This window comes from Haliaeetus leucocephalus, unplaced genomic scaffold (assembly GCF_000737465.1).
Source record: "Haliaeetus leucocephalus isolate CR32 unplaced genomic scaffold, Haliaeetus_leucocephalus-4.0 Scaffold848, whole genome shotgun sequence".
NCBI lineage: Eukaryota > Metazoa > Chordata > Aves > Accipitriformes > Accipitridae > Haliaeetus > Haliaeetus leucocephalus.
In genome coordinates, this window is record NW_010973284.1 from 9,112,016 (window position 1) to 9,134,079 (window position 22,064).

Genomic DNA, 22,064 nt, shown 5'->3' on the forward strand with positions numbered 1-22,064 from the left:
ACTGGCTTCCACAGCCCTGCTCTCCCCGCTTTGCCTTGACCTCATGCTGGATGTAAGAGGACTCTTTTAACAATTTTGCACCTCAGCGCTCTGATTTGACGTGTTTGGATAACGTCATTTATCAGTCTCCAGAGAGATCTGCTGAGCACAACTGCTGCCAAGAGCAATACCTCAAGCCCCAGCACTGGTGCTTCTCCAGCAGGTGCGAGCAGCCTCGCCGATACCTGAACTGCCCTCCGTGGCTGAGGACGTAGCAAGAGGGCACATCCACGCTCTACTCACTGCGGACCTATATCAACACGAACAGGGAAGCCTGAGCAAGAACGTTTACACAAGAGCAAAAACATGAAGGGAGGGCTCCTTGCGGAGGACGCTTGGTCCTGCACTTCTCTCTGGACTGCGTGGTTAACTGTTCAACAACTTGGCAGTCACAGTTGAGGATGCTGGGTACCAGGGAGCAAGTCTATGAAACTGGGCAGACAGCATATGATAGTTTTCAGTCTTTGTGCTCAATGCATGTTTTTCTACTGTTCATAGCGTTTTTCCCTGAGCACTGAAAATAAGAACAAACTTTCTTCCTCTGAGCAAATCCTTGCTTTGTTCAGGTAAAAGGCCAGAGGAGGAAAAAGGACCTATCTGTAGCTTTGAGCTGTTACTCAGCAATCACCTCCTGGGAAATCTCCCCTGGGAATCAGCTGCCCCTCTCTTTGCAAAAAAACTTTAACCCCAACACTGGTTATTTGTTAAACATTAGCATGCATGTGATCTTTGTTTCTCCAAATTAAATCGAGCAATTCCTACCCGCTGTCCCAGTGGGCAATCACAAGCAATTCCGTTAATTAAATTATCTCTGATTCTGCAGCTCTGGAATCTCTCAATTGACTAAGTCTGTGCTTTATCATCAACAAAATACTGGACCAAAAAGGAAACAAAAAAATGCTGATGTCAAAGTGATTGGCTTCAGTTAACCCTTCCCAGCTGGATATTAAAGGCTGCTCAAGAAACTGTTGGACTGGAACGAGACCAAGACCGAGTGCCTTGTACCAGAGATACCAGTAGCAGCTGTTCACTTGTGTTTCGTTTCCATTATATGGAAAAAAACAAAACACCATACCATCACTGCATCCAGCATCCTGCCTATTTGAGAGCCACAGAAAGATGCAAACTGTTAGCTGCTGAAGAAGCAGAAAACCACCTCAAAAATCAGTAAGCCCCTGCGAATACCCCATCCTCCCCTTACCCAGATCTCACTTGATGTACCCTGCTGCTGAGGAGTCTCCATAAACCATTCCCCTTTGGTTTATTTCAACTGGATATAAATTTTCCTTTCTTCATAAATGGCCACACTGTACACAGCATTCCATAAATTTTTACAATTCCACTGTTTGTATGTACCTTGTAAAAAACGCTTAGCACTGATTAAATGCACCACCAATAAAATTTCATGGGCTACTTTTCACACTTGATATTCTGACCTTCTTCTCTCTTCCTCATACATTTATTTTTGTTTTTGTATGCCTGTAAACACAGAGTGGCAGAGGGGAAAATGTACAGTACCACTGACAAACCTGAGAGTGATGTCTTTATTTTTAAACAAAGCCTTTATCTTCCCTTGTCTGAGGTGGAGAACCTGATCCCAGCAGAACATACATGCCACTTCCCTGCATCAGGGGCAGAGGTCAGGTCACTAGCAGCTTACATATCATAAATATTAGAAACAGACCGGTCGATGCTTTGAAGGCAGAGTCAAGCTAAAGTAAGATTCCAGGAGCAGAGAAATTGCTCCTGGCCATATCTAACCACAGCCACAGATGACAATTATCATAACCACTACTATGCTGCAAAAGAGAAAGCCTACTGCAGCCCTTGCTTTGTGGGGCACAAATCTTTAAGACTTGATAAAAAGATCCAAAAATGACCCCAACATCAGTGCACAATCATTTAATTGCAAGCCTTCTCTCATAGCCAATTTACGTTTGGGTGAGAGGGCAACTTTTTCAGAGAAGAGATCATGTTTTATTAGCCTGTAACATGCTGTCCATAGCTGCTGTGACACTGATAGCACTGCAGAACGGCAGAGCACAACAATGCTGTCTTGGCTCTCACTCCTAAGTTGTCTTCAGCACAACTCCCTCGCTATCTGAGTTTCAAACACTAACTAAAAACAACCTTAAGTTTTCTGGGACAAGAACTGCTTCTGTTTTCAACCTAGTGAAAGAATCTGCCCCCTCTTTCAATTTAGCAAGCATCACCTGCAGCAAGTGCTATGGCAATATGGGGAGTTTATTTTGGCAGATGTGGGTGAGCGCTACTGAAGTCAGTGGGAGATATACAGACACAAAGGCCTTTTGCACTTACTGGTGGGCAAGAACATAACATAAAGGTGAAAAAAAAAGTTTTTTACTAACAAGCAAAACACTTAAACTGATAAGTAAGTTTTCAAAAGGGAAAGTCACAGGTGGCTTTAAAAGAAAACAGACACAGCTCAAGCATTTTCAGTATGTTAAGTCTCCGAAGAAAGTCCAGTGTCAGGCACTGGTGGCAGATTGACTGTGAATCACCCCAGAACATGCAGGCTACCGGACTGGCATGACACACTGAGATTTTATTTCACTAGATGAGCTGGCTACAGCAGAAGGGGCCAGATCCCTAGCAGTAGAAAACTGCCCAGCAAAGCTGTTTGCAGTAGAGCCGTGTCAAATCACACCAAGTGAAGTTTAGAACCTTGATCTGTGAGAGTGCCCGTGCTAAAAGCAAATCTTTTGGCAAGACATCAACGTTTTAGTAGCTGGCTTCCCCTTTATTTAGCTAAAAATCTCATTTATTGGGTTTATTTGTTTTTAGACTAACCTCCTTTAAAAAGGCTGACTTATAATCCTGTAAAACGTTGTCACATGTATTGAGGAAATTGGCAAGGATGCTAATTTATTGTCCTCTAGGAAAAAAAAAAAGCCCTCTTTCCTTGATTAATGTATGTTTTTGTAGTGTAAGATATTAAAGAATGTTGCTTCACCTGTAATTATAGAGAATAGTTTATTTTGGCAAAGTGCCCTGGCTTCTGGTTGCCAAGTTATGAATAATGCAATGTTCCCCATTCTAATTTCCGTGTTCTAAGTTGTGAATTTGGAGCGGGGTGCATGCAAGGGCACACACACACGATGCCGAGGCACTCTCAGTCACGAGCGCCTCTATTTTATACTTGCTTGCACAACTTGTTAATACTGGCATCTGCTTGCCAAATTCAGAGTTTGCTTCTGACTAATTTCATCTTGATGCAAACCAAAAATGTTGTCTCTTTTTCCCCACAGAGGAATTATTTCTCTTACACTTGCATGCACCGTCGCAATACCACTGAGGGGAGCTTACCACTGCAAGAAGGCGTTTTAAGCTGCATTTAGTAGGGACTTGGGTAAAGATTCCCCGAAGAATTTAATGACAGAAGAATTCATTATGCTTTCATATCTCCTCCGCCTCTATAACACAGAACCCAACAATGTCTTTACAGAAGCGGGAAGTAAATTCAGGCGCTGGCTCTTTCTCTCTCTCTTTTTTTTGGCCCGTGTTTCGCTGGGACACATGTGCCCAGCCCCAATCAAAACAGAGACAGATGGCACCGCTGATCATTCAGAATAGAAGGAGCCTCGGAGTCAGCATGTTTAGATGCATTTGTAGGGCTATGCAGTATCTGCTGGCCACTGGGACTGATTTAAAAAGGCGGCTAGTGAAAGTCTGAGCTTGCGCCAAAATTTTAAATGTGCCATTTGAGCAATTATGGTTCGACATGAAAGCTGGGAGAAAGAATGCATGGGTCATTCTGATTTCGATTTAGAGACTATGTCCCCTGTTCCAAAGAGAAAATAAATGCAATCCCATCGCTTTACTGGAGCAGCTTTGGCGATAAAGGGAAAAGCCATGCTACGGAAAAGTATTTTGCTGCAGCAAGGTTTTGTTAAGGCAGCACAAGCCGAGTTAGAAAATGATTCTCCAAACAAAGTTCCTAAACAGAAACATTCGCACATCTAATGTGTTAATATCTCAGTACATTTCTCAAATGTATCCTTCATCCTGGTGACCCTAATTGTATTCCTAACAGATCTCTGAAGGTACATCATGGTCTCTTATCTTAATACAAAAGCCAGGGCCACAAAAAGCAGGCAGTGGAAATGGAAAATGCAGCTCCTCTCCCTGCTGAGGCACACAGGTTAGAGGTTCCAGCCTACTGAAACTTACCTTCATCCACAAGCAAACATGTTTGGATTATGACCAAGCTCCACATATAGCCAGGCAGGTACATTTTTCTACAGGAAGACTTATGGCAGCTGTAACCTGTCATCTTACTGTGGCCTGGACGTGGTCTGGGATTATTGGTAGCTTTGGTTGGACGATCAGGGCACAAAATTATAAAATATCCCTGAAGTGAAAGAGGAATAGCAAATTCCTAGGGTTGAAAGGTGTTCAGAAGCTTGGACATGCAGCCGAGTCTTGCGGCCAGGCTCTGTGCACAATGAAATGCCTTCTACTCCCATGGCCTGCATCCAAACGGCCAAAATAAACAGGAAATATCTATGCTACTACAGCAGCACTTGGATTCATCTGCAGCCTTTTAAGGGCTTTACCGTGCAGGTGATATGCTTTCCAGAACTTCCATTCATGACCGCTGATTGGAGGTACACAAGGGCAACACAATAACACATCCTCCAGACAGCTTCCTACAACTGCTGCTGCCGCCCTAGAACTTTTACGCTGTTGCTGTTTCCTTTACGGGGAAAGGAAGGATCAGAATTAGCATCATTTAAGGTAATCATGCCTTCAAAAAGAAACATGAGGCTATTAAAGGAGGCTATGGCACATTAGTATCGCATAACCAATTGTGGTCTCAGAGCTGGAAGAGGAAACCAGCAATGCAGAGGAAGGACAGGTCATGAGCCGGCTATCTGAGGGAAAAGCAGGAACGCTTATGCAACTGAGTGGGAAAGAGCAGCTTTTTGCGGACAGAAACTGTCAAAAAGGAAGAAAGAAGTAGTGAATGGAGAAATAGGATGAAGTGTCCGCAGAGCTGGGGAGCAAGTAAGGTTAGGACAAGTACCGACACTGAAGTGAGGGCAAAAAAATCAACATGGATATTAAACTATGTTAGTTACATTATTTGCTATTAACACTGCTTCTGTAAAGGCAGTACTAGGTTCTCTGTTACAGAGGCAGAAGGGATCTGAAAGCACAATGAATTCTTCTGTCATTAAATTCTTTGGGAAATCTTTACCAAGCTCCAAATAAATGCGGCTTAGAACTCCTTGCAGCAGTAAGCTCCCCTCAGTGGTATTGCAACTGTACACGCAAGCGTAAGAAAACTAATTACTGTAAGACTCTACAGTTGTCCCAGACGTGGTTTAGTGAGAAGTAATACAAACTGGTGGGGTTTTTGGTACTATTTCATATTTATACTCACTAACTATAATCTAAGAAATGCATAAACTACCAAGCGCCGTAATTACAATCATCCTGTTGTCATACAGCAGCTGGCACAGCATAAACACTTACTGAGTCCTGCCACAATAGTCAGTAAGTGCCAAAGAAAGCAGTAGCCTTATTAATGCCAGCATGCAGACAGCCTGCGCAGCCAGGGCTGCCCTTCAACAGATGCATGAGAGCGACAGCAAACTGGCAGCGGATGGGACACAACATGATCCTTTTTCTGCTCTTCAAAGGAACATTTCCATCCAAACAGGGAATGAAGCCTATATAAAAATAATTGTTACTTTTCTCTTGAGAGCATTTGGGCACCGTACAAATATTTCCTAAAAAAAAAAAAAATAAAAAAATCAGTCCCTGCCTCTTAATTCTTGCAGTGTAGGTAGGAGATGTGAATAAACAGTCACATCCTCAAAATATTTTCAGAAGAAACACGGCAGGATCTACAGTGCTCCATCAGAGACATTGTTAAACACAACAGGCTAATTTTAGGGACGAACCCTCTCTCTGACAAGCTGCTCACACATCTAAGGACAGAATTCTTCTGCTAGAAGGCAGCTGTTTGTGTTTTATAAGCTAAAGTTTCTCTTACCTATGGAATAACTCCAATATTTCACAGGGAATCATCATCCATCTAACTGAAGTACCCTCTAACGGACCATCAGCCTCATATCCCCTTTGAAATAGCACAGCTGAGCACTTGCTGGGCCACGATTTATTTTTTACCTTCTAAGACATCTTGCTAACTCTATAGCTCAATAGTGACAGTCGAATTTCACACTGCGATAGCCCCCCATCGATTTTTCACTCCCAGGAAGCAACTCCACAAATTAAAGTTAACAGCATTTCTGAAACTAAGAAAAAAAAGAAAAGAAAAAAAGAAAAGAAGGGGCAGGCAAAGAGACACCAATGGCAAGATGCCTAAACCGTGCCCCCAGCATAGGAATAAAATTCCTTCCTGGGGTTTTCACCAGTTAAGAGACAGGGATGCTACTGCCCCTGAAGCTGGCAGCCACCTTGGGTTTGCAGATGCTTCAGCTCTAAAACATCACAGGTTCAACAGACTATAAGAGTCCCTCCCTGTATGAAGATGTCAAAATCTATGGAAAACTGCTCCAAGGTATGAGAATTAGACCAAACCTTTGGCCACAGCTGCACTAAACAGAGATACCACCTTCCCCCAGGTCTGAGCTTGTACAGTCAGCCTGCCTTGCTGAGCTTCATTAACCACTAGCCTGTGATGAACCACAACACTGATACAATTTCAGTTGTCGCAGTGGTAATAATGTTTGAGACCATCACTGGGACATGCAACTTCTACTGAACAGTTAAAAGAGGGAGTGGAATAAAGAAATGCAGCCCAGCACTCTGCTCTTCACCATCACAACCTAGAGGATGAAGGAATGCCAAAGTCCCACTTTGTAAAGAAATGGAACATCTACCTATGCACCCCTTCAACACTGAACAACAGTATACACTACAAGAACATATTACACGCTACTGAATTACTGAAAGGAAGGACTAAAACCTAATAAAGATAAAAATCTGGACATGAGCCAGCACAGCCCAGTAGTGCTTTCTCAGCCTGGCTTTGACAATCCCACACTTCAGTTCAGCTTCCTGGATCCTGTCAAGTTTACATGGGCCGACCTAGGACTCGACCCACTAGCAGCATCATGCTCTCTCTTAGCAGAGCACAAAGGGTTATTTCATTTATGACTCAAGTTAATTTTTTAATTCTATCTTTGCTAGACAACATTCTTGTCTGCCACCAAAGCCTATTAATGGTGTGACACTATGGAGAAGGGCTGGGGAGTGCTTATCTTCTGGTGTGAATTCACAACAGCTTCTGTTTCCCTCTGACACACCAGCTTAAGCGTGGCTCCTTCCCTTTCAAGCTTCTGCTAATCCTCTGGCTTCACACTCTGCTCTCATCACAACCTGCCTGCCCGGGAGCAGGGTGCCCGTGACAGACACTGCTACCTCCCTGACTGCTCTCACATGCTTGACTCTTTGCACAAGGACCCCAAACCAAACTTTGTTTAATTTTAACTGATGCTCCTTCCTGTGCTGCTGCACCAGAGCCCCTCTGGAGCCGATGCTTTCGGAAAAGCTGCTTTGGAAAGAGGTGAGGTGGGGGGAAGGGGAGGAAAGAGGTGATAGGAAAAATAAAACAAATACAATTGCTTTTTGTCTCTAAAACCCTCTTTTTAACCCAACGAGCATCTCATCCAATGAAGCATGATGAGCATGAAGTGTTATATAAAGAAGATAATTATAAAGGGATTTAATGCTTGGCAGGCTTGTATCGCAAGGTTTATAGTGGAGGTAGCATACTCACTTAAACAGCCTTGCGTCTGGGTTTGCTATTATGCGGGCAGCGCGGCTGGGGCCAAGCGGAATCAGAAACAAGATTTGTTTTACGAAAAAAAAGAGCACAGCCCCTTCCCACCAAGGATGGCAGCTCCAGTCCCACCTCCTTCCACTTCTGTCCTATCCCTGATTAATGATGTTGTCTGCCTGATTTATGACCCACCCCAACAGATTAGAGTTTCCCTCTTCAACCTCCCCCCCCTTTTACCCCTCCTAGAAGGCACAGCCACACTCCGCTGGAAATATTAGAGAATTATTAAATAAACATTCATACGTCATGTCTCTTCCCATACTGAGCTCATCGTAGTCAACGCTCAGCGGCCGGGTCCTGTTTGCTTTGGGGCTGACACCAAACAGCTGGAGTGATTCATGGAGAGGCTGGCTACAATGCTCTGTGCCATATATCATGCTCGCAGCGCTCCCTGCCCCGGCGGAGATAAACTGATCAACCACAACGGGCTGGAATGAATTTATGACAACACAAAATTGAGGAAAACAAATGGGAGGTGACCCAGTGGGCCACTAACCCAGACTCTCTCGCTGGCCTGCAATCTAGTCTGGTGGCAGAAAGCAAAATTGAACATTGGCACTCTGAATTAAGATGCTGGCTTTTAACCCCGGGGAACCTCGGTTTCAAAACGGCACCAGACCCTCGCAGGCGGCATCTCGGGAAGGAGCGGGGAGGAAGAGTTTTTCTGGGGAAGGTGCCTTTTGCAGCTCTCTCTGCGCAACAGTGCTTTGGCTGAGACTATGACGTTGGCGGAGGAGTCAGGGAGGACGCCGGGGCAATTAGGGACTGGCTGCTCTCTCTGAGCAAAGCTGCATCTTGAGTCGAGGTAAAGGAGCATTGCACCGGCTCAGCTCTGCCTGTCTGCCAAAGACCTCAGGCGGTGCGATGCTCCTTTACCCCATGAGCCTTCAGCACCCTAGGGTGTCTCCCAGACACCTCAGGTTGGCGAGATCAGAAAAGCTCAGCAGGACTGAGACACCCCACAGTGCTGGGAAGGAGAAGTGGGACCAGTACCAACTCTCTCATTACCTGTGGCTGCCATCTGAAGTTCAACACAACGCAGATGAGGTCAACCTGCCCAAGCTACTGATGACCTGGCACGGCACAAGGAGTGGGGCAACAAATGCAGACTGACCCCAAACCCTGTCTAGTCATTCTACATGCAAGAGACTCTTCCATGAAAACCTAAGTTTAGATTAAATTAACTTGCTTAAGCAAAGAGCTTCAGCTGCATGCCAAAAAGAGGATCGCTTGCTGTACTGTATTAACAGATTAAAAAACAAACAAAACCACACCGCTCTCCTTGCCTAGACTTATTTTTGGAAGAGGGGAGGGGGGAAGGAACATCATTCTTATGAGAGAAGAATCAATACATGGATCACTGCTAACTCTATTAGCCACTGCTCTAAATGGAGAGCACAGCTGACACAGGTGGTAAGCCATGTGCTTCTGGACAATTTAAAAAATGCTAATCAGATGCTACATGGGGTTTAACATGCCAATCAATAACGCTCAGATTTAAAGGCAAAAATTAAAGTTACAAACAATGGAGTAAAGTGATGCTGCCAAAAACTTCCTGTAAGCACCACCCAAAACAAGAAAAATGAAACCAATTTAGCTCCAGATTAAGAAACAGGAACTAGAGATGAATCAATTTAGCCTGTTGGGCTGGGTCGCCATATATCATGGCTCAGCAGTGAGTGGGAAGCAGCCAGACAGTGTGAAACCCTTCCCCCCTCCTTTTCTGTAGGCTTCTAGCTCTGATCCCTGTTATCAATTAATTTAACAGAACCCCTCTACACAGACAAGCACACAGAGCATTCAGACTCCTTAAATGGCAGGACAGAAACTATTTATCACGCACGAATCTCAAAGGAAAGAAGGAGAGAAAAGAAAAAAAAGCAGCTAGGAATTCTCCACCTGAAACACCATCTTGTTTTCTGAACCTCGGTGAAATAAAGCGCCTTAAATAAAAGCTCTCCCTGATACTTTCAAAAAATCAACATTATTGGAAAGTCTCAGCAAGACACTTAAGGCTTTTCCTGTAATTTCTATTGGGTTTTGCTGACTTTTCGCACCTTTTATGGACCTGAAGCTTTAGCAGGGCAAGGTTATTGTGGAGCAAGGTGTGCTTGCATACACATGCACGTGCATACACACATACACGCTCCCCCAGCTTCACAGTGGTGTTAGCATGAGTGTTGTTTGGAAAGGATTCTGGGATCCTTCAAAAGGTGCTAGCTAAAGCCTCTTTGATCAGATTATTAAAGCTACGTCAATTTTATCACTTGAGCTCAAGTGTTCTGGAAAATGTCAAATCCTTTCAGCTCCTGCAGTTTAAAGATTTTCAATAGGAGTGGATCTGGGAGGGTGGAGGGCTGCTGGGCTGACAGGCAGGAGGCCCAAAGGGAAGCCAAGCAGCAGCAGAGACAGAGGCTGACAGATTAGGCCAGAAGGGACGAGTCCTTGCCACCAAGACAGCATGCAACGGTTGGCTCACTCTAAGGACAAAGCTGCTTCTGCACTGACCTGTGAGCTACCAAACTTAGTGGTCCTTGGCGAAAGTCTGCTCACCGAGGAGCATCGAACAGCAGACAGCCCACATTTGGGACATGCTAATAAAAAGCCTTGTAAGAAGGAAAGTGCCAAGACAGCAAAGCAGCGTTAAAGTTTCCTCTGCAGCTGGGAGTTTCCCCAGTTAACCCCTGACTGTGAACATATGCTTTGCCAGGCTGCCTGAACTGTTGGAGATCCTGACATGTGCCAGGGACACAACCTCTCAAGTCAGGACCAGAGGCAGGAGGAGAACAAACTACATTAAAAAAAACTTGCTGTAAAGTCAGCTTAATGCTACCACCAAATTTTTTTCCCCATCCCAAATTATCAATGGACCTCGTCCCCAAAATGTAAATGCCATCTGTTTAAAACCCACAACTACCTCACTGCTTCCACCTCATTCAAGCTGTTGCCCCAAGATCAAGTGAGAGGCAAAACATTTTATGTCAGGCAATAATCAACTTAAAACACTGCCCTAGCCTAATTAACGCAGTCCATAGCAGTAGTGAAGAGCCTGTAGTTTTAGGCTTGGATTGTCAAATCTGCCTGAGTCATAAGTCACCCTAGCAGCATGTGGAAGGAGGCTGAGGATAGAGGCTGTTACTCAAATGCACAGTACAGATGAAACCATTTGTTTCTATCCCGGACTAGGCTGCAGGATAGCCAGCAATCGGAAAGCGACAGGAAAGGAGATGGCCAGAAGCCCCTGCACTATAGTACGTTCAAATGCTGGGACTTAAACTTCCGAATCAACTGGAAGGGCTGCAGGTAAAGAACTCAGGAACTGAGACATTATTTCTGCTAGCAACCATAAAAAGGTGAAATCTGGGTCTTAAGGGAAAAGAAATTCTCTCAATGAGGCTTCTGCCTAGTTATGGCGCTGCTGGGATCCCCTTTTGCTAGAGAGATGAAGGTTGGAACATGCAGGTACCATGGAGAACACGGAATAGAGACTATGTGAAGGACTGCCCTCAAAAACCAAGATGCAGTGATAAGGTAACTTCCCCAGTAAAAGCAGGATCCTGTGACACATTGATAGCAGAAATCTTGCAGGGGAAATAAAAAAAAATCAAAGCACAGCTTGACAAGCCAATTGCTTTTGTCAGGTTAAAGCGGGTTTGAATCTTCACCTCCTGTCCAAATTCCCAGCTCTAGTCTAGGTGGTTATGCACCACACAACATATTTGAAAACCCACCATAACTAGAATATGGTGGAAAGCATGGATATATCTATTTACGTATTTTAAAAGAAGGCAATTTGCAGTGGAGAAGCCTTTTGGAAGCTGCGCTTAATTCCTTGTCACTGGGTACCTGCCCATGCAGATATCTGGGGGAGAACTCCCACAGGCCCTCTGTGGACACAGCAGTGGCAAGTCAGGACACCAATAGCTCCAACTCCAGGCTTCATGTTGGAGCACAGCTTCCGTTCTCAGTGGTAAAAGCTTCAAATATGCCTACGCCCAGACTAGCACTGCTTCTGGGAACACCATTTGGGACACTACGGTTCCTTAGAACAAGAAGAATGAAAGCTCTTGACTTTACACTCACTTTTCAATGTCACTGTTCTTACAGGTCTTCTGCATGGTCTCCTGTTTACTGCTTTCACCGTTACTCGTTGAGGGCATTTCTGTTGAGGGACGAACAGACAAATTAGCGAAGAGAACATTTGATCACTGCAATGAAATAGTCTAAGCGAGTTACAGTTTCAGAAGCAGAAGACCCCAATGAGTCATTTTCATGCCGATTCTTGGAAAGAGAGAGAAGAGACCGATGCTATGTGTCCCTGTCTGGCAGGGAGGCCCTCTCTCTGGACAACACACTTCTATGATTTGGGGCTGAAGATACAACCCCTACCCTCTCCCCACTTCATACTGACTGACCCTCGCAGATGTACCAGTTGTTCAAGCCAGGATTTAATTCAGAAAGGTTTGATGCAGCTGCCATGCCAAAGTGTACTTCTAGAAAGGTGGGTCCAGAACAAATCTGCCCAGCCCAGACCCTGCTCTCAGCTTCTCCCTTTTTCTGAGACCCCTCAGACACAGACAAGGATCAAAATATATGCAAGGTAACTAGTACGACAGAACAGTCTGCTCATAGCTCTCCTAGTACTAGTAGTCCCATGGCTCCTCCCAGTACTGGAGGGGATGTGAGATACCAGTTGGAGATGAGCCAGATGAACTGTCCTGGGGCCAGCCCCTGGGCTGTAGGTTCAGCACTCTTGCTTCAGGTAAAAGGTAGAAAACAGCGCATAGAAAATGCCATCAGGGCTGCTTCCTCATCACCTCTGTGGCTGCAATTACTGAAGCTGAACACACCTACAAGTGAGTGCTCCTACATCACAGAAAATAAATGTGATTGCCTACCCCACAGAAGAAAATGCCTGCGATAGATATCCTATGTTCTCCATTTAATCATCATGCCCTTGGCAAAACTGGTTCTACCCACCTCCCCCTCCCACTGGCAAGCAGTTATGTCTTATAGGTACTTTCAAGGCTGCGAATCAAATGCCCAAAGCATTACAGTAACAGAACAGGGAACAAAATCATTGGGACAAGTCTCTTCAGGTCGCTGAGCTTCAGTTCCCTTCCTAAGGGAGCTGGAGCAGCACTGTCCAGCTCTGGAAATGGATTTGGCATCTACAGCTGGAAAGCGCCAAGTTTTATTATTCTCATATTTCCACTAGGTTGCTGCTTACACTCCAGTGCTGCTGGCATTAAATAAAAAAACCCAGCAGTTGAATGGGTTTAACACCCCCCTCCTTAACGCTATGAGCTTTCAAATAACGCACGCAAAGGTACAATTTCACATGCACTCGTTTGCTCTGGAGTCTCAGCTACAGGTCATGAAGTAGGACAGAAACTAGAGTTCCCACTCTAAAGATGCAGGCTTCAGAGCTGCGGGCTTTTCTTGCCATACAGAGGCCAGCAAGGACAAGACCTACCCAACAGATCATGATACAAGTCTCTACCATACTCTTTTAAAGAAGGGAATATGCTAAGAAAGCAGTTGAAAAAAACCCCAAGCAACAAGTACCTGCGTAGTTTAAAGCCCCAGCAGCTGAACACCACCATCACATAGTCAAGCTCTGATGGCTCCCTCTGTGATAGAGCAGTTTGTCTTTTAGTGACATGACAGCAAGTCAACCCAACCCCTATCTCTTATCACCATACCAGTTAAGGTTGCATTTTTGGGAACTCCCCCGGCCGCTGCTGACTACAGTTCGTTGTGTTGTAAAGTTTCAAAAAGGTAGTGTGATTATATGTGCATAAATATCTGCTGGTAATGTGCAAGAGCATTTGTAACTACCATTTGCCTAATTACTGGCAATCAGAAGACATGGAATATCTATCTGCCCTCCTGTAGCATACAAATTAGTAATTTACAAGTTCAACACTCACCATCGCTGGCCCATTTAGAAAACTCCGGTGTTATTCGAGTACTGGGTGTGCCACCACTAAAAGAGAAAAGGGTAGAATGCTAAAGGTTGAACAGGGAAAATTTTACCGCTCAGGAAAAGCTACGCCTTCCACCCACGACTTCTCTCTCAATACTTCTGTGCATCAGTCTAGGCTTCAAAATGTGAGTGGTTGGCCTGCTGCAGGAGGTGTTTTTGTGCTAGTCCACATTTCCACCAGTGTTGTCCCAACCTGCACTTCTAGCTGAGACCTCTGCTGAAATCACATGTGGGTTGTGATGCTGACTGAAGGCCTGGGATTCAAACATCACCTGTGACCTAAGGCTCATTTTTGAATACACAATTTCAAAGATGAAAACCTTAATTGTGAACAGAAATCCTCTGTGTTGCAATAGCTTCTCCCTTGAAGAATAACTACACATTCATAAGCCCCATCTTTTCCATCTTCCCATTTGAAGAACAGCAGCATTGAAGTACAGACAACTCCTAACCCTGTCCATTCACTTGCAAGCCAGTAACAGAGACTGTAAGAGAAAGGAATCTTCTGAGCAGGCTGCACACCTGTGAAGGTATAACATTTTAGCTCTATGTGCTAAGACAGTTGCACAGAAGGTACCAGGCTCATGCTTCACAGCATCAGCTACCCTACTGTATTTCTACAGAAATTTGCCAGAATTTCCAAGTGCTTTTAAAAGCAACATCACCTCTCCTGTTTTAGAGATGGGTAAACTAGTCCAGGAGACATGCAAGGACCTTGCCCAAACAGCAAAATGTGTTAGGTGCAAGCCACATGAAGGAACTGGGTCTCCTGGCCTCAGGTCCTCAGTCATCTCACTAAGCACTAAGTGTCCACAGCCATTGATAAGGGATACCCCGATATTCTCCTGCTACAATACCACTGTCCTGGCTGCAAAGGGACTTCAGCATCTTTGAGGCCCTCCCTGCCTATGGATTAGCATGGTTAGCAAAGTATCGAACAGACCAATGGTTTGGATCCAGTGTGGCAAATGCCACTTTTCTATGGAGTGGAACCTAATTTTGAACTAGTGTTTGTGGCAGGCTAAGCAGTAAGAAAACTTCATTTCAGTGCTCTATCAATCACTTCAACCCTGACCTCACAGGATCACTCAGTGAAAGAGATAGAGGGGTAATTTAAGCCCTGTTTTATGCAGGGCAGAGGGCTTAGAAAGCAATCCCTAGCTCATTTTATTTGCCTGAAATGCTTCCCCAGGCGCCCTGAACACTGGCTGCCTACATTCTCCACATATGTATGTGGGCAGAGCACACATCCTGCCCCAACCCCAGAGCTGAATGCAGGATTAGTTTGCGTACCCACAACACATAATGGGATGCAATGAAATCATACCCTGGGTGTCAGACTCCTAATGTGCCAAACAAGATTCAGATGGCATCAAGTTATACTACTACGAAGAGGCCACATTTCATTGTGAAACAAGATGATGCATAAGGCCTTAGTACAGCACAGTTTCCCCATGGCCAGAATTCACCTTCTGTCCAGCACTGTTCATGGAGATGGCAGCACTGGCTGGGCAATGGGGTGGTTAAGGGAAGCGGAGTGTGCAGGGAGGCTTTATGAGGCTGCACAGGTAGAAATGGAGAGCCACTCATCACACTATGCTTTTTTGTAAGTCTCTCTCATTGTGACCCTTGCATTCAAGTGAATGGGTATTTTCCACAAATTGAGATTCCCTAAAAGTAATGAAAGCAAATTAGAAAAGCACAGTACTTACTTTAAAACAGCACCTCGGAGCGCCTCCCTCTCTTTGGCTTCACCTGGCTCTTCCCCAGTGCAAGGGATAACGTCTGCCTCTGTGTACCTGAGCACAAGGGGTTAAGGAATGTACAGCCTGGCTGCAGACAGTGGAAAGGCTTTTGAGATTATTAGGACACTATCTGGGATACAGAACAAATTCATTCCAACTGGGAACACCTCAAAAGAAGAGGGGCTGGTATCCATGGAGGGGCTTGCTTTTAAATTCTGGATTAACGTTTTGTCGTAGGTGGAAAGAAACAGAAAAGTCTTTTGACAGCAACATGATGCCACAGGCTCTTAGAACGGGAAAATAATTCCTCAACCTCTGCAAGCCTAACTTGCACAATTCCACTATTTCTGTTTGCAGTACAGAGATCTTTTACCAGCTAAGGGTTGGGGCTTCAGTCTTAAAAGGGTGGTACAGATTTCAGTAAAATCTATAGCTATACATTCCCCCTCATCACAGCTAAGTCAATGTCTGACTAATACCCTTGTAGGAATTCCTCCCTGATGGCTGTTACAGCTGCTGCAGAGCAGAAGTCTGCCCACAGCTCTCCCAGAGCTGTGTCTGAAGAGCCTGGCTCCCGGATGGAGAAGTTCACAAAAACTGCCCTTAGTGATAGTTCTGCCCATGAACTGTCTAATGAAAGAAAAAAAATTCAGTCTCTCAAGAGTGGCAGGTGAATAGCACTTGAAATATTTACTGCACAAAACCCCTGAAAAGAAAGGGGTGTCTTGTGGAAAATAAACTCAATTCCTACCCATGAAGCAGGAAAAGCTATCCATATGAAAGAGACCCAGATGGAGACAACAGATTATTTCTGAAAAAGAAGAGAGAAACACTAACTTTGATCTCCTGCAATGTCTCCCACATACTTCACCAACTGGGTCTGAAGTAGTGCTGCACCAACAGAAGGATCTCAAAGGCAGTAACTGGGAATCCCTCCTAGTTCGACTAACATGGTAACTGGAGAAGGCAGTGTCATTTCCAGTAGGGCTGAACACAGATTATTCACCGCTACCCAGGGCAGTGCTGTATGAAAGCTAGCTGAAGATGCACCTCTAGGTTCCCTCTCAGTAAGAGCCTTTCAAAAACGATACTGTGGTTTCCCATATTCAAGTGTGTCGTCTCCATCCACATCCAGGTCGGCATCGCTGTCTGGATTCTCCTTGCCACTGCACATGATAAACCCAGAACCTGGAAAAAATAAAAACATGTGGATGAGCATTTGAATTGGAGATGAAGCGCAGGAGATCTCCTAAGGATGGTGCAACAGCATCAGTCTGCAGGCTGTCCTTTATTCTTAACAGCCTCACAAAAGGTACCATCTCCAAAGACTGCACAAGAACAATTTTCAGAAGACTGCACAGAAAACACTCACAGAAATGCTCTAACTTCCTGGATTTTATGCTCCAAAACGCCCCTCAACACTGAAAATGAAACATTCTTGATTTTGCTCTCCACACCAGTTATTTTAAAGTTGAAGGCACTGGAAGGGTTTTTCTCAAAAGCAGAAAAAAATGAAGCAGAATAGAGAAGACTGATTTTTCACAGAAAATAGGGAAGACTGATTTTTCATAGAAGTGGTTAACACAAAAACTACACTACTAGCAGGTAAGAGAAGGCCACAGGGACATTCTGAATTAGTCCTTAATTCAGATGCAGAGGGCAGGCACAGGCTGAAATACAATTAGAAATACCTTTTTTCTTTTTTAAATGCATTTAGTCATGGCTTAGATTTTTACAATATAAAACATTTAAGAATAGCAAACCTGTTTCTAGGAGAGGGGAAAAAATATAAAAATATCAGACTCCACAATCATTAACAGCTCCTTACAAGCACTTCTTATGGAAGCAAATTCCAGTGCAAGTCAACAAGAGTCCTGCACTTCCAACATGGGTGGATCAGGCACAAGCCCAGTCCCAACTCCAGCAGGAAGCAAGCATACAGTTCCACCTGAGACTGAATTGTGTAACAATTGCCACTTTCTAACAATATATACATTTATTTTGGTTCTCAAGTATTTTTTTGACTGTGTTATTGCTGATTGTAACCAGGCTTCTTTTAATTCAATCTGCATGCAAACACCTACAAAGATGAACCTTCACAAGCTATTTGCTGCTTAAGGTTTATTAATAGAAGGGACACTAAAGACATGTATTTACTCTTTATGAGATCTAACACTGGACATGCTCTCTCCCCCATGATATTAGAAATTAAACGAAGATCTCCCGAATCCTAGGGTGGTGCAAGGTCCTCATTCATGTTCAATTCTGCAGCAGATCTAAGTTGTTTGGGGACATCAGCTATGCAGACAGACAGACAGCTCACTCTGGCTGCCTCCAGGACGCTCCTTCACTTAGCATCCCAATGTCCAGGCAGCAGACCTGGACACCTGGCTCACAGATGGAGAGTACCTGCTGGAGCCTGAAAGACCTGGCACATCCAGATGGCTGGTGACCCAAGTCTGCGGCTAGACCAGGGAGCACATCCCACCTTCAAACACTTAAAGAGTAAGGCAAATGTAGCCTTGGCTTGGACAAATGCCCCAAAGGGGTTACATATCTGCACTGTGAATGTGGTTCTAAATGCAGAAGACAGGCTAAAGTTAATGTAGAAGCACTGAATAGAAGGTGGATGTCTGAAGAAAGGACATTCCCAAGCATTAGGTAGGGTAGCCCTTTTAGTGCTACAGATGTCTGAGTCTCTTCACCCCACTGGGCTCTCACCAGCACACCTACACAAGCTTGTGCTGTCAGCAGCAAGCTTGCGCCTTCCCAGCCCAGAACAGTGAGCTTTATTTCTAACAGTCTGCATCTCTGCAGAGAGCAGGGCAAGGCAAAGGTCTCATTTCCAAGGACACCATGCAGACATAGTTCTTTACTGTCACTCTCCAGGAATGGATGCTTTCGCTGATTCATTAAGCCCCCAATAAAATTTGTTTATATGGATTTGATATTTCTCTTCCCTGAATATAAAGAAGGTCCTTAACGAGTGATAACCGTAGCTTGACAATGATTTTAAGACTAACCTTTCCCTGGAAGCATAAACTACCTTTTACTTCAAAGTAATTGCCAGCCTTAATTTTTAGCAGAGGTAACAAAACTAGCATCGACAATGCAGAATCCACTGTCTGTACCACATACTGCAGGAGCCATGCTTGTAGGTCAGCTCTGTGGTGTCACTGGGGCAGCCCTCTGCCAGCAAACCCCCTATAAAGTGTTTCACATACTGGCTGCACGTTGCCAGCCAACACATGTCACGAGCTGCCTTCTCTTGCTGCAATGACTCACCTAGTAAATCTTGACTCCTTCAGTTCATCACAACGTTTGGAAGAAGATTTAGAGGAGTAAGAGAGACCTGTCAAAGAAGCTGGATAGTCTTTCAAAGCTGCCTTAGAAGTCACAATGGGCGATGGGGTGGTAATTTACAGGCATGGCATTTAACCTGCAGTAACACCATACCCTGTACCTGGCATTACTTTAGCCCATCACTTCTCAAAGGCCATAAACTTTGGACACACAGGTCTTCATTTTTCTTGTAGCTGTGGGAAACACAAATCATGCAAAGCTGGAGCTGTGACTTGGCCAGTCCCGGAGGTGATCTGAATGTTAGCCAGACAATGAATACTTGGAGCAAGTGCCTTGGGCGGGGGGGGAAAGGTGTCCAAAAGAGTTGAATGTAAGTGGGACCACTCCCTGTGTCTGTCTCTCTGTAAGGATGCCAAGCACACAGCAAACATGCACCTTTCCATCAATTTTGTTTCCAAGTGACTCAGGCCAACTAGTGGTTTATGGTTAGAGCTTAAGAAAAGAAGATCTGCTTACTGTGATACAATTTACAAATATTAAGGCACCTTGACTTTGAAATCCTGGCGTCCTTGCTCTCAAAACCTTTGTACTTAAGAAAATCCCTTTTAAGTCTGAAAGGAAAATACTCCAGAGCTTTTGCTGAATCTAGCTCTATAATAGGAACCACCACATTGCCAACAGAGTACTATCCTCCATACAGAGGCAGGGTACAGGGGAAGGGTTTGGACAGTACATGTTATGATGACAGATAGACACTAGGATGATCTGGGACAGCATTTCAGTCAGAGAGGAGGGCATAGCAGAGAAGTTCATAGGTTAAGATGAGGGGCAGGAGAAGGGCAAATTTTCTTTTCTGATCAAACAGGACTCCCAGGCCAGGGCCTAAAGGAAGCTGCAATAAGGAGATCCAACTCTCAGATTTTCACCAAATATGCTTCTTTTTTTTTTTTTAAACATAAGCAAGTGCAATCCCTTGCAACACAGTAAAAAAACCCTGAGAACTGATTCAGAAACTATATGCTAAACAAAGTAACCTCAGTGTACCCAGAAAAGACTTGTATATAAGCTGTGCTATCAGTTTTAGGAGTTCAGAGGCTGCTTTAAAAAACAGGAAAAAACAACATCCACAAAATATGTTTCCAATGTGAATCAGAAGGTCCATAAATCCCAGTACTACCACTGCATGCTAGAGAATACCAAAGAACAGGATGCAAAGCTTAGTCCAGCATCACCTGCAGAACAAATGGCTGGCCACCAGCATCCTAACGCCCTTTGATTTGCAGCAGGGATGGATTTTGAGGCCAGTTCCTGCAGGCTGGGGTTTGGTGCCACAATTTCGACCTGACCCTCCTTGTCTAACTTCCTGGGGTTGCTTCCATGCACACAGCCAGTGAAAACACCCACGCAGCTGTTCAAATATTTGACGTCTGAACTGCTTGACATTATTCATTCGTCTCAGGCTCATTCAAACCAGATTTCTGGACAAGTGCTGTTATAAATGGATTAAGAGGACCACTAAATGCAAGGAAGGCCCAGTAGGATCACACCTGCTTCTCACTAACTCAGCCCAAGTGTAAAGAGGGCTCACAACTTCCAGCTCCTGCCGGCAGCATACACTGCCATCCAGGAGCAAGGAAAACGTAAAATGGAGCACAGAGGGTGTCAAGGAGAATAAAATGGCCTTTGCAACAGCATTACTTTGGACCTACTAGAGGAGAACAGGAGCTTCCAGAATACCCACTACTACTACGCTCAGGTGATTTGCAATTCAATAGCGTGCACTGGGAATGGGGAAGCCTCCACCAAGGCTTGGCTTCTGAAGGTCAAGCAGTAATTCATGGTCATCAGCAGTGCTGCCTAGATCAGACCTCTAAAGCCAGTGCCACTATCCAGAGGTCAATGCTCGGGACCAGAACTTTATCCCAACATGTAAATCTGACAACTAAATGTTAAGTTGTGAGTTTGACCTAGGAATTCACAAGAGACATGATCTGTTATTCACAGAAGCAGCTGTGACTCTTACAAGGAGAGTCACCTAAGGCCTGAGAAATGTAATTCCACATGTGAATTTGAAAACGCTGCTTTCAGATGAAAAAAGAACAAACGAAAATGCAGACTCTCCTACATCTTTCCCTTTCCTTGTTGAAGAATTTTTTGCTCTTGCCATGCATTTGCTAGGAAGCAACCGCTTGTCATAAGCTGCCAGCCCCGATACAATTAGCCTCCTGATGCTAAAGCAGCACAATCCTCTGACAGTCTTAATCCCAGCTGCCTCCTTAAGGTCCAGACAAACAGGAGTGAGCAGGCAGGTCAGACGCCAGGGCCATTAAGCAGAGAAAAAACAAAGTTACAGCTCTGTCTCCAATCCCCATTGCTCTTGTAGCCAGGTGCTCTGACAAGCAATTCCAGCACTGGTATTGAGTGGCACCTCTATAAACCCTGTGACAGTTTGGGAGACAAACTCCCCCATCAATCAGAATGTACCTATCAACATCACTTACCTAGAGTGCCCGCCACCCTCCAGCACTGCGTACACAGCTTTGCTTGGGCTGGCCTCGAAGCAGTCTGTCCGAGCACCAATTCAAGGTAGTTCCTGAAAAATTTAGGTACTCTACACAAGCAACAGTGTTTCTGAAATACTGACTCAGAAGTCTGAGAAGCAGAAAAAATTCACATGCCTCTTTGCCGCCGCCAGGCTGCAGGCACTGGCAGACTACAGGAATCAGCTAAGCTTGAAGGAGACTGGAAAATGCTTCCCGCTTTCTTCCATGTGCCTATTAATAATGGCTGGAGATAAATCTCATCAGAAATTCTTTTCTTCCCCTTTCCGTAAGTTGTCACAGCACTTTTCTTTCTCCTAAGCCGTCCCCTATGCCTAAGCATCCTCTCTGACCTCTGCACTGCTTCTTAAATCTCACTTCCTTTGTGCAACCCCCCCGATGACCAGTCATCTCATCATGTCTCAAAGTGAATGGTGGCTCAAGCTAAGATCGAGGGTCATTAACATGATATATAAGCAGATTCACAGAACAGATAGAAGGGCCTCACATTCAAGTCCCTCCTTTTCTCCATCATGTTCAGTGGCAGATGGTCAAAGTGACAACATATGCTGCTTCAGGTGTTGGCAGCACTGCTGGCTCCTGCGCAGGCATGA

At 44.7% G+C, this 22,064-nt stretch overlaps 1 protein-coding gene across 2 annotated transcripts in view; it reads right to left on the bottom strand.

Moving 5' to 3' along the window:
* RNF220 (ring finger protein 220) overlaps positions 1 to 22,064 on the bottom strand; it is a 228,043-nt gene that overhangs the window by 17,541 nt on the left and 188,438 nt on the right. For both annotated transcript variants that reach the window (XM_010582480.1, XM_010582479.1), the window contains exons 8-11: positions 16,699 to 16,795; positions 15,575 to 15,661; positions 13,807 to 13,862; positions 11,957 to 12,035 (exon numbers count right to left, since the gene is read on the bottom strand). In XM_010582480.1, coding sequence (XP_010580782.1) covers positions 11,957 to 12,035; positions 13,807 to 13,862; positions 15,575 to 15,661; positions 16,699 to 16,795 — 319 coding nt within the window. The remainder of the gene's footprint in view (positions 1 to 11,956; positions 12,036 to 13,806; positions 13,863 to 15,574; positions 15,662 to 16,698; positions 16,796 to 22,064) is intronic.